Source organism: Balaenoptera borealis (genome assembly GCF_965194805.1).
Source record: "Balaenoptera borealis genome assembly, chromosome: 20".
Taxonomy (NCBI): domain Eukaryota; kingdom Metazoa; phylum Chordata; class Mammalia; order Artiodactyla; family Balaenopteridae; genus Balaenoptera; species Balaenoptera borealis.
In genome coordinates, this window is record NC_138879.1 from 48,486,364 (window position 1) to 48,499,533 (window position 13,170).

A 13,170-nucleotide genomic window follows, 5' to 3' on the forward strand; every position below is an offset into this window, starting at 1 on the left:
CTGGGGTCAGACTGGAGCCTTGGGCCAACACCCCTTCCTCTCACAAGAAGTCCTGTGGGAGGAGTGGGGAGGGGACAGCGGCTCCTGCCGTGGGAGAGATCACGTGTGCCCCACACTCAGCACTTGGAGGAAGAGGAACCCCCTGGTGCCAGGCTATAGTGCTGACGCCCCAACCCGGAGCCAGGGAGACTGGGTGGGGAGCCAGGGTAGCAAAGGGGCTTCCCACAGTCACCACCACTTCCTTCAGGGAAGTGCTGATGGACTATTACTTAGTGACCTCCCAAAATGCCCTTCTGGGAAGACGTATTAAGCGTCCTTGAAGGGGTGCCGATTAGACTTGGGATTAGTTCTTATTTCAGAACTGCCCTATGAGGGTGAGTGAATGAGCTGCTTTTTAACTCAAGAATTTCTATCTCGTCTACAGGGTCAACACATGTAGGCTCCCTGCGGAAATGAGCTTACTGCATACTCCCTCCATATCCCCATGTCTCCCTGTGTGACGGCACCTCAGAGGGCTCCCTACAAGCCCCTTCCAGCATGCTCTGTAGACTATACAAGACAAGCCATGGAAAAGCAGCAAGTCCAGGAATTTCTGGAGTTTTTTTTTTTTTTTTTTTTTTTTAACAGTGCTCCAATCCAACAGTGTGATAAATGCATCCGAGCTACAATTAGGAAGATATATAGCATCAGAATGCGAAGGTCTGGGCAGCCTGGTGAAACGCGGGCTCTCCAGAGCCCCAGCTATGTTTCCCATTATGTAACCCTGGTCATGGGCAGACAGCCAGACTCCAAATGAAAAAGAGACTCTGGCTTGGCACTGGTTCTATTTTCCTATCCTCATTCGGGGTCAGCGCAGTGTCATACAGCTGCAGAGAAAGCTCTGGGGATTAAACCTGGGAAAGCCTCCAAGACCAGGACCTGGGTTCAAGTACCAGCTGAAAGCAATAAACCAACTGCCACAGCTGGGCTAGGTTTGGATGTTCTCAAAGTCCCCTGACTCTTTCACTTACTGAGAACTAGAGATCAAGATGAGGGAAGATTTGGCTTCAGCAGAGACTATGAAATGAGGTAGGTTGTCCCACTGCCCCAGCCTTGCCAAAGGTCCTGGGGTGCAAGGGGGCTACGCTTAGGCTCATGGAAGCCTGTTGCTCTGCTCCTCTCCACCACCTGACATTCACAACTTGCCTCATGCTCACTTGGTAAAGTGGGGAGTAGCTGCCCCTCCCCTCTAACAAGAGGCCTGGCACAGAAACTGTGCTCCCCACTCCACCCCCACCCCCACAAGTAGACGGCCCCTCCAAACACTGTGGTCTGTTCTAACCAGACCAAAGCACTCTACACTGCCTTTTACAGTGGCTCAAGGCAACTTTCCACACCCTGCTACAATCCTCTGTACCAAAATCTCCTGGGATATAAAGCCATCCTATTACGACTCCTAACAGATACAAATGGGAAGTCAACATACTTACGTGCTGACTCCAGCACACACACCTACTAAGTGCCACTGTTGTGGGAAGGCACAAACAGACCTGAAATCCTGCCCTTGTCACTCTGCAGTGTCAGTGAAGTTCTGTCATCATCATTCTAAGTGCTCCATATGTGCCTAAGTGGCTACTGCTTAGGAAAAGTAAACTTGACCAGAAAGAAGAGGAATATGGGCAAAGGGGAGAGAACCAAGGAGACTACTGATGCGCTTCAGAATTCCCCTGAAAAAGTGGAGGTGCTTCGAAATGACTAACTGTGCAAGGAAAGATGGTAACACAATGAAAGACAGAAAGGGAATGAAGGGAGCAAGATTAAACAAGGGTCCAAATGTGTCAAGGAGACAATTTGGGAGTAGGGAATTTCTGGAGGAGAAGCAAACTACAATGTAGGCTATCTGGTCACCTTTTCATAGGATCAGTGAGGAATCTGTCTTGCAGAGAACAAATGCAGGCGAAGACCAATGAAAACATGCAAAGGAGAGGCGTTAAGTGGAAGCCATTTCCTTCCTACTCTCTTGAGAGCGTTCCTAAACCCTCCAAAATGAAGAGCAGCACAAGGATCTTACGAGTGTCAGAGGGATTACTGTTCTGACATCTACAGAACTCTCTGGAGTAAGTTATTCCCTACAGCCTTAAAAGAACAGTCTCCACAGTATGGAAGATCAGTGGGTATAAGATGTCACTTTGAAACCTACAGAAGAACCACCATACCTTGCCAATCTCTCAACCATAGTATTCACTCGGTGAACGTTAGGCAGTTACATGAGAAACTAGAAAGAAGGGAGGTAAATTCTTATTCCACTTTCCACTGCTTGGATCTGAAGGCTATGAGGTGGGATGACCCTCAGTGGTGGTCAGACCAGGTTTGCTCTGTCCAACAGTGGCACCAGCCCTCAAACCACCATGCCTTGTGGTCAGGCCCCAGGATGGCAGAGCCCCTCCTTTATGCTTAAATTTGCATTCCAGAGACAACCAGCCGCTGATCCTGATTGCAAAGGGAGGCAGTGCAGAAGGGGACTCTATTCTCTACCACACTGACTTTGCTAGCCTAAACTGGACTCATCAAAAAGTAAGTTACAGCTACAGGAACTTGTTTAGTAAGCAATCAGATTCAACATATTATTTGGTCAGATTTGCTATCCTTGTGCAGAAAAGTCTGAAAAGACTAAGCAAATTTGATTCGAGTGTCCCAACCCCCTCTGCCTTTCTGTAGTCTTGGAGGTGAAGCCCAGCTGGGGATGGATGTAACTTGGACCACGTGCCCAGCTGCAGATTGAGCCCTTGCCCAAAGATGGGCAGCAGCTCGCATGAGCCGGCAACGGGCCATTTGCTCCAGCATCCACAGAGAAAACAGATTCAGCACCTTAAGCAAATGAAGCCCAGCACTTCCTGTGTGAGGTTTCCATTTCCTCAGCCAAACAAAAGCCAAAGGGAGCAGATGAGGGAGGAGGGATAAAGGGAGACAGGTCGCAGAAGAGAGTTAGCAGGCCTGATGGCCAGGATATGGGTAAACAGGGGCTGGGTGGACCATATCTAAGGTTGTGAGGTGGGGTGACCCAGGGAAGGCCCAAGCTCCAGGGACAGATGGTCTGCCTCCCCACCCCCCGAGAGGAAGGGAGGAACACTCCGTGACCCCTGCACATGCTCAGAAGTAGTGGCTTCAGATACTTGGAGAGCAGAGCCCTTCCTTGTCAGTTTCTTTCCAAAACTGCAAATTGCCTAGTCGGCATCTTAGATTAACGGCCTGAAAACTTTGAGGCTGTACATGTTAACTCTTCAGTGAACACTGCTGGGAAACAGCTGCCCCCTAGCCAGCAGATCGGTCTGTTCCTTTGTGTGTCCACAGCTCCCCAGCTCAGGCTCAACCCTGGCTCACAAGGCCTCAGCCTGGAGTGCATTTTGAAACCTAGAAGGGTTCACAGGAAAGATGCAAAGATTTGTTTGATGCTGTGAGCATCACTCACATGGTTACAGAGCTAGAGCTGGGGGGGGCCTGGGGAGGGCAGGCTTAATGGTCCAGGGGTGTTTCCTGGGGTGAGGAGCAAGGAAGAAATGGGATGAAGGAAATGTAGGAAAGAGTCAGACTATATAGTCCACACAGAAAGGTCTAACTGCTGGCCAGAAATCTCTGCTGCAGTCTTCCCTCTGTGGGTCACCCATGAGTCTGGGAGACTCACATGGCTGGTCCCCAGCCCAGAGAAGCACCCCTCCCCACTCCCTAGAAATGCCACTGGCACCATCCTAGGTATCCATCCTCCATCCTCCAGGACTTTCCCCCTCCCAGGGAAGAGCACTGGAGAAGAACGACGAGATGCTGGGTATGGATGCTTGTTCCCAAACACACATACACACACCCAACACAGAGCCTGAAGGAACTCTGAGCGCACTACACCTGCCAGAGACCACAGTACAGCGAATGGGGGAGGGAGGAAGGGAGGGAGGGGAGAAAGGGAGAAGGAAAAGTTAAACAGAGAGAAAGAGAGACAGAAACACCAAGGGAGAGACAGATAGGAAGAGAGAAAGAGTAAGGGAGAGGGAGGGAGAGAGATGGACAGTCAACAGAGTTGACCAGAAATAGGCACCTACGTGCACACACATTAGGACACTCTTACGCAGACACAAACACACACACACAGTGACCCTAACATAGAGAAGAACAAGACACATAGGAACATGGATATAGATGAGGAGCTGGCAAACTTTTTCTGTAATGGGATAGAGAGTAAATAGTTCTGGCTCTGCAGACCATACGGTCTCTGTCACAACTACTCAACTCCACTGCTGCAGTGTGAAAGCAGCCATAGACAAAGTGTAAACAAACAAGCATGGCTGTGTTCCAATACAACTTTATGGACACTGAAATGGGACTTTCGTATACTTTTCACAAGTCATGAAGTCTTACTCTTTTTATATTATTTTTTCAACCATTTAAAAATGTAAACCATTCTGAGCTCATGGGCCATAGCTTGCTGACCCCTGAAACAGATACACAAACAGCAGAGAGAGACAAACAGAGTCAGGCAAAGAGGCAGGCAGGCACAAGCCAAGACAAGCTGAGACAGGCAGGGAGACACAGGCAAGGCAGGTGGATACAGGCAGACCCTGTATCCACATATACAGAAATCCCTTGCCCCCCAACAGAGAGACATAGACTGACACACAGAGACATACTCACAGACAAATATGGACATGGACACGGGCAGTCCTGGGCACAGACACTCAGGAACATATACAAACACTCCCACAGGACACAGCCACACACAGAGAGACATGGACAGGACCAAAGCAAACATGGACTGACACGGACCAAGAATCAGACACAGACATATATATGAACACACAGACACGGAGACAGACACACAGTGAAACAGATTCCTCACGGGGACACAGGGATCCTGTAAAGAGATCCACACACAAGGACAGACAGAGACGCAGACACAGATATGGACACAGCACATGGACACACATACATAGACAGACATGGAAAGGCACACCAAAAGAGCCTTCGATAGACAAATCCCCGGGGACGGACACACACACACACACACACACACACACACACACACACACACACACACACTCAGACACACACAACCAGACACACACAGACAACCAGACCCAAACAGACATACCCAGATCTACAGCTCACACATCGCTACAAACACAAGAAATAGCCCTACCTGGTTGCACAGCAACGTGAACGTACCATTCCACTGACTGTATGCTTAAAAATGGTTAAGATGGCAAACTTTGCCACATATGTATTTTACCACACGTCATATGGACACACAAAGAGATCTACATAGAAACACCCAGCAGACACACATACTCCCCAGACCAACACACCCCACATCAACACACAGAGACAGGGAGAGGGGGTGGGATGTGCTGCGGGGACAGGGAAGAAGTGAGTGGGAGAGAGGGGTGCATGCTCTCACCATTCCCCACATACTACAACGTCGTGAGAGGAAGGCAAGGAGACAGAGTGCGCAGGACAGCACGAGAAGCAGCAAGAGCCTGAGAGATGCACAGAGATAAACTAAAAGGGAGAGAAAGAAACAAAGTCTCTCACACACACTGACTGACACCCACCCAGACTCAGCAGGTAGCTGCGGAGACGGTGAGTATGAACAGTACGCAGTAAAAATTAGCAAGATCAAGGGGAAGGAACAAAACAGAGCAAGCTATGGTGTGAGAGAAAGAGAGACTGAGAGGAGGAGGAACAGGTGGAGAACAGGCCAAAACAACCTAATACGTCAGAGGATGAGGAAGGTGTTCAGGGAAGGGGAAAACCCAAGTTCAAATGAAGAGGGAAGACAGAAACAAGCAGGCTGCAGGACGGGGGCTGTGGGAACACCGGTGGGCAAGGCTGACTCACTGTGAGGGCAGATCCAGGGATGTGGGTGGAGGATTCCAGGTGTCTGGGTAGCCGAGCATCCAGTCTGACCAGACTTTCACACTGGGGAGCAGTTCCTTCAGGTCCGGGACGAAGGAAGACACCTTGATGTCATCTTGATCCTCCTCCTCCTCAGGAGAGGACAGCTGAGCTGCAGAGGCAAAGGGTGAGAACTGGGCCTAGGTCTGCTGTGGCCCCCGAGTGAGGCCTGGGGCACTGGGACGGCAGCAAGCTCTTAGGGAAGGGAGACCAAGTCCACAGGACAGCTGGGCCCAGAAGTGAAGGACAAGTGCCAGCACCTGAGAGGATTCTGAAAAGCAGGACAAAGAGAGAACCAGGGCACTGGGTCCGCCCTGCAGACAGCTGTCTCTGTTCCACCTGTGGCCTGGCTGTAGCTGCTACCCTGGCCTCCGGCCCCTGCCCCCACCCACTTTTAGCCTTCCTCCAGCACAGTGCTGAGATGGCACCAGGGTTCATGCCCAAACTGTACAACCTGAATTTGATAGTGAGGACGTATCAGAGAAACCCAAATTTTAGGGCGTTCTACAAAGTAAATCTCCTGTACACTTCAAAAACGTTAAGACCATGAAGGACAAAGGAAGACTGAAAAACCATTCCAGATTGCAGGAGACTAAAGAGACATGACACCTAAATGCAAAGTGTGATCTTGGAATGGATCCTAGACCAGAAAGAAACTTTTTTCTTAAAATTCTTTTTGGGACAACTGGTACAAACTCAATAAGGCCTGTAGATTCAATAATAGTACTGTATCAATGCTGGCTTCCTGATTGTGATAAGAGTACTGTCATATAAGAGAATGTCCTCATGACTAGGAAATACACAGTCAAGTATTTGGGGGGAAAAAGCTACCATGTCCACAACTTACAATCAAATGGTTCATAAAAAAAAAAATAACAGGGACTTCCCTGGCGGCGTAGTGGTTAAGATGCCGTCTGCCAACGCAGGGGACACGGGTTCAAGCCCTCGTCTGGGAAGATCCCACATGCCACGGAGCAACTTAGCCCGTGTGCCACAAATACTGAGCTGGCCCTCCAGAGCCCGTGAACCACAACTACTGAGCCTGTGTGCTGCAATTACTAAAGCCCACACGCCTAGAGCCCGTGCTCCGCAACAAGAAGCCTGCGCACCACAACAAAGAGTAGCCCCTGCTCGCCGCAACTAGAGAAAGCCCACGCACAGCAACAAAGATCCAACACAGCCAAAAATAAAATTAAATAAATAAAATTTTAAAATAAATAACAATAAGCATTAGGTATAGGTGTGTGTGTGGAAAGAGAGAGAACTTAAAACAAATATGGTAAAATGTTATCAATTAGGGAATCTGGGTGAAGGGTACGTAAGAGAGCTGTTAGTATTATTCTTGCAACTTTTCTGTAAATTTGAAATTGTTTCCAAATAGTTACCCCTACCGTCCCTCCAAAAAACAGGCAGTCCCAGAGGCTAGAGGCATTCACAAAAGCTGATGCGGGGTTCAAGACGGCGGAGTAGAAGGATGTGCGCTCACTCCCTCTTGCGAGAGCACTGGAATCACAACCAACTGCTGAACAATCATCAACAGGAAGACACTGGAACTCACCAAAAAACATACCCTACATCCAAAGACAAAGGAGAAGCCGCAGTGAGATGGTAGGAGGGGCGCAATCACAATAAAATCAAATCCCATAACTGCTGGGTGGGTGACTCACAAACTGGAGAACACTTATACCACAGAAGTCCACCCACTGGAGTGAAGGTTCTGAGTCCCACGTCAGGCTTCCCAACCTGGGGGTCCGGCAACGGGAGGAGGAATTCCTAGAGAATGAGACTTTGAAGGCTAGTGGTATTTGACTGCGGGACTTCTACAGGACTGGGGGAAACAGAGACTCCACTCTTGGAGGGCACACACAAAGTAGTGTGTGCATCAGGACCCAGGGGAAGGAGCAGTGACCCCACAGGAGACTGAACCAGACCAACCTGCCTGTGTTGGAGGATCTCCTGCAGAGGTGGGGGGTGGCTCACCGTGGGGACAAGGACACTGGCAGCAGAAGTTCTTCTGGGAAGTACTCCTTGGCTGAGCCCTCCCAGAGTCCGCCATTAGCCCCACCAAAGAGCAGGTAGGCTCCAGTGCTGGGTAGCCTCAGGCAAAACGACCAACAGGGAGGGAACCCGGCCCCACCCATCAGCAGACAAGCAGATTAAAGTTTTACTGAGCTCTGCCCACCAGAGCTGAGACCCAGCTCTACCCACCACCAGTCCCTCCCATCAGGAAGCCTGCACAAGCCTCTTAGATAGCCTCATCCACCAGAGGGCAGAGAGCAGAAGCAAGAAGAACTACAATTCTGCAGCCTGTGGAAGGAAAACCACGTTCACAGAAAGACAGACAAAATGGAAAGGCAGAGGACTATGTACCAGATGAAGGAACAAGATAAAACCCCAGAAAAACAGCTAAATGAAGTGGAGATAGGCAACCTTCCAGAAAAAGAATTCAGAATAATGATAGTGAAGATGATCCAGGACTTCAGAAAAAGAATGGAGGCAAAGATCAAGAAGATACAAGAAATGAAGAGCTAGAAGAATTAAAGAACAAACACCTAGAAGAATTAAAGAACAAACAAGCAGAGAGGAACAATACAATAACTGAAATGAAAGATACACCAGAAAGAATCAATAGCAGAAATTCCCATAAGGTTAACAGCTGATTTCTCAGCAGAAACTCTACAAGCCAGAATGGAGTGGCATGATATATTTAAAGTGATGAAAGGGAAGAACCTACAACCAAGATTACTCTACCTGGCAAGGATCTCATTCAGATTTGACGGAGAAATCAAAAGCTTTACAGACAAGCAAAAGCTAAGAGAATTCAGCACCACCAAACCAGCTCTACAACAAATGCTAAAGGAACTTCTCTAAGCAGGAAACACAAGAGAAGGAAAGGACCTACAAAAACAAACGCATCACAATTAAGAAAATGGTAATAGGAACATACGTATCAATAATTACCTTAAACGTGAATGGATTAAATTGCTCCAACCAAAAGACACAGGCTCGCTGAATGGATACAAAAACAAGACCCATATATACGTTGTCTACAAGAGACCCACTTCAGACCTAGGGACACATACAGACTGAAAGTGAGGATATGGAAAAAGATATTCCATGCAAATGGAAATCAAAAGAAAGCTGAAGTAGCAAGACTCGTATCAGATAAAATAGACTTTAAAATAAAGAATGTTACAAGAGACAAGAAGGACACTACATAATGATCAAGGGATCAATCCAAGAAGAAGATATAACAATTATAAAAATATATGCACCCAACATAGGAGCACCTCAATACATAAGGCAGCTGCTAACAGCTATAAAAGAGGAAATCGACAGTAACATGATAATAGTGGGGGACTTTAACACCTCACTTACACCAATGGACAGATCATCCAGACAGAAAATTAATAAGGAAACACAAGCTTTAAATGACACAACACACTAGATAGATTTAATCGATATTTATAGGACATTGCATCCAAAAACAGCAGATTACACTTTCTTCTCAAGTGCACACAGAACATTCTCCAGGATAGATCACATCCTGGGTCACAAATCAAGCCTCGGTAAATTTAAGAAAACTGAAATCATATCAAGCATCTTTTCTGACCACAATGCTATCAGGTTACAAATCAATTACAGGGAAAAAAACATAAAAAACACAAATACATTGAGGCTAAACAATACGTTACTAAATAACCAAGAGATCACTGAAGAAATCAAAGAGGAAATCAAAAAATACCTAGAGACAAATTACAACAAAAACACGACAATCCAAAACCTATGGGATGTAGCCAAAGCAGTTCTAAGAGGGAAGTTTATATCAATACAAGCCTACCTCAAGAAACAAGAAAAATCTCAAATAAACCATCTAACCTTACACCTAAAGGAACTAGAGAAAGAAGAACAAACAAAACCCAAAGTTAGTAGAAGGAAAGAAATCATAAAGATCAGAGCAGAAATAAATGAAATAGAAACAAAGAAAACAATAGCAAAGATCAATAAAACTAAAAGCTGGTTCTTTGAGAAGATAAACAAAATTGATAAACCTTCAGCCAGACTCATCAAGAAAAAGAGGGAGAGGACTCAAATCAATAAAATTAGAAATGAAAAAGGAGAAGTTACAACGGACACCACAGAAATACAAAGCATCATAAGAGACTACTACAAGCAATGCTATGCCAGTGAAATGGACAACCTGGAAGAAATGGACAAATTCTTAGAAAGGTATAAACTTCCAAGACTGAACCAGGAAGAAACAGAATATATGAACAGACCAATCACAAGTAATGAAATTGAAACTGTGATTAAAAATCTTCCAACAAACAAAAGTCCAAGACCAGATGGCTTCACAGGTGAATTCCATCAAACATTTAGAGAAGAGCTAACAGCCATCCTTCTCAAACTCTTCCAAAAAATTGCAGAGCAAGGAACACTCCCAAACTCATTCTACGAGGCCACCATCACCCTGATACCAAAACCAGACAAAGATACTACAAAAAAAGAAAATTACAGACCAATATCACTGATGAATATAGATGCAAAAATCCTCGACAAAATACTAGCAAACAGAATCCAGCAACACATTAAAAGGATCATACACCATGATCAAGTGGGATTTATCCCAGGGATGCAAGGATTCTTCAATATATGCAAATCAATCAACGTGATACACCATATTAACAAATTGAAGAATAAAAACCATATGATCATCTCAATAGATGCAGAAAAAGCTTTTGACAAAATTCAATACCCAATTATGATAAAAACTCTCCAGAAAGTGGGCACAGAGGGAACCTACCTCAACATAATAAAGGCCATATATGACAAACCCACAGCAAACATCATCCTCAATGGTGAAAAACTGAAAGCATTTCCTCTAAGATCAGGAACAAGACAAGGATGTCCACTCTTGCCACTCTTATTCAACATAGTTTTGGAAGTCCTAGCCATGGCAATCAGAGAGGAAAAAGAAATAAAAGGAATACAAATTGGAAAAGAAGTAGTAAAACTGTCACTGTTTGCAGATGACATGATACTATACATAGAGAATCCTAAAGAGGCCACCAGAAAACTACTAGAGCTAATCAATGAATTTGGTAAAGTTGCAGGGTACAAAATTAACGCACAGAAACCTCTGGCATTCCTATACACCAACAATGAAAGATCAGAAAGAGAAATTAAGGAAACAATCCCATTCACCATTGCAACAAAAAGAATAAAATACCTAGGAATAAACCTACCTGAGGAGGTAAAAGACCTGTACTCAGAAAACTATAAGACACTGATGAAAGAAATCAAAGATGACACAAACAGATGGAGAGATATACCATGTTCTTGGATTGGAAGAATCAATATTGTGAAAATGACTATACTACCCAAAGCAATCTACAGATTGAATGCAATTCCTATCAAACTACCAGTGGCATTTTTTACGGAACTAGAACAAGAAATCTTAAAATCTGTATGGAGACACAAAAGACCCCAAATAGTCAAAGCAGTCTTGAGGGAAAAAAATGGAGCTGGAGGAATCAGACTCCCTGGCTCCAGACTATACTACAAAGCTACAGTCATCAAGACAATATGGTACTGGCACAAAAACAGAAATATAGATCAACGGAACAGTATAGAAAGCCCAGAGATAAACCCATGCACCTATGGTCAACTAATCTATGACAAAGGAGACAAGGATATACAATGGAAAAAAGACAGTCTCTTCAACAAGTGGTGCTGGGAAAACTGTACAGCTACATGTAAAAGAATGAAATTAGAACACTCCCTAACACCATACACAAAAATAAACTCAAAATGGATTCGAGACCTAAATGTTAAGACCGGACACTATAAAACTCTTAGAGGAAAACACAGGAAGAACACTCTTTGACATAAATCACAGCAAGATCTTTTTTGATCCACCTCCTAGAGTAATGGAAATAAAAACAAAAATAAACAAATGGGACCTAATGAAACTTAAAAGCTTTTGCAAAGCAAAGGAAACTACAAACAAGACGAAAAGACAACCCTCAGAATGGGAGAAAATACTTGCCAACGAATCAACGGACAAAGGATTAATCTCCAAAATATATAAACAGCTCATGCAGCTCAATATTAAAAAAACAAACAACCCAATCCAAAAATGGGCAGAAGACCTAAATAGACATTTCTCCAAAGAAGATATACAGATGGCCAAGAAGCACATGAAAAGCTGCTCAGCATCACTAATTATTAGAGAAATGCAAATGAAAAGTACAATGAGGTATCACCTCACACCAGTTAGAATGGGCATCATCAGAAAATCTACAAACAACAAATGCTGGAGAGGGTGTGGAGAAAAGGGAACCCTCTTGCACTGCTGGTGGGAATGTAAATTGATACAGCCACTATGAAGAACAGTATGGCGGTTCCTTAAAAAACTAAAAATAGAATTACCATATGACCCAGCAATCCCACTACTGGGCATATACCCAGAGAAAACCATAATTCAAAAAGACACATGTGGGCTTCCCTGGTGGCACAGTGGTTAAGAATCTGCCTATCAATGCAAGGGACACGGGTTCGAGCCCTAGCCCGGGAAGATCCCACATGCTGCGGAGCAACTAAGCCTGTGCGCCATAACTACCGAGCCTGAGCTCTACAGCCCGCAAGCCACAACTACTGAGCCCACGTGCCACAACTACTGATGCCTGCGCGCCTAGAGCCCGTGCTCTGCAACAAGAGAAGCCACGGTAGTGAGGAGCCCGCGCACGGCAACGAAGAGTAGTCCCCGCTCACCGCAACTAGAGAAAGCCCGCGTGCAGCAACGAAGACCCAACGCAGCCAAAAATAAATAAATAAATAAATTTAAATTTATACATATTAAAAAAAAAAAGACACATGCACCCCAATGTTCACTGCAGCACTATTTACAATAGCCAGGTCATGGAAGCAACCTAAATGCCCATCGACAGACGAATGGATAAAGAAGATGTGGTACATATATACAATGGAATATTACTGAGCCATCAAAAGGGAACGAAATTGGGTCATTTGTAGAGACGTGGATGGATGTAGAGGCTGTCATACAGAGTGAAGTAAGTCAGAAAGAGAAAAACAAATATCGTGTATTAACGCATATATGTGGAACCTGGAAAAATGGTACAGATGAACTGGTTTGCAGGGCAGAAATAGAGACACAGATGTAGAGAACAAACGCATGGACACCAAGGGGGGAAGTGGGGGTGGGGGTGGTGGTGGGATGAATTGGGAGAT

The 13,170-nt window shown here is 45.4% G+C and overlaps 1 protein-coding gene across 3 annotated transcripts in view; it reads right to left on the reverse strand.

Annotated features, from left to right (window-relative positions):
- Positions 1 to 13,170, reverse strand: part of SMG6 (SMG6 nonsense mediated mRNA decay factor) — a 236,654-nt gene that overhangs the window by 123,035 nt on the left and 100,449 nt on the right. For all 3 annotated transcript variants that reach the window (XM_082370523.1, XM_082370524.1, XM_082370525.1), the window contains one exon: positions 5,863 to 6,031. In XM_082370523.1, coding sequence (XP_082226649.1) covers positions 5,863 to 6,031 — 169 coding nt within the window. The remainder of the gene's footprint in view (positions 1 to 5,862; positions 6,032 to 13,170) is intronic.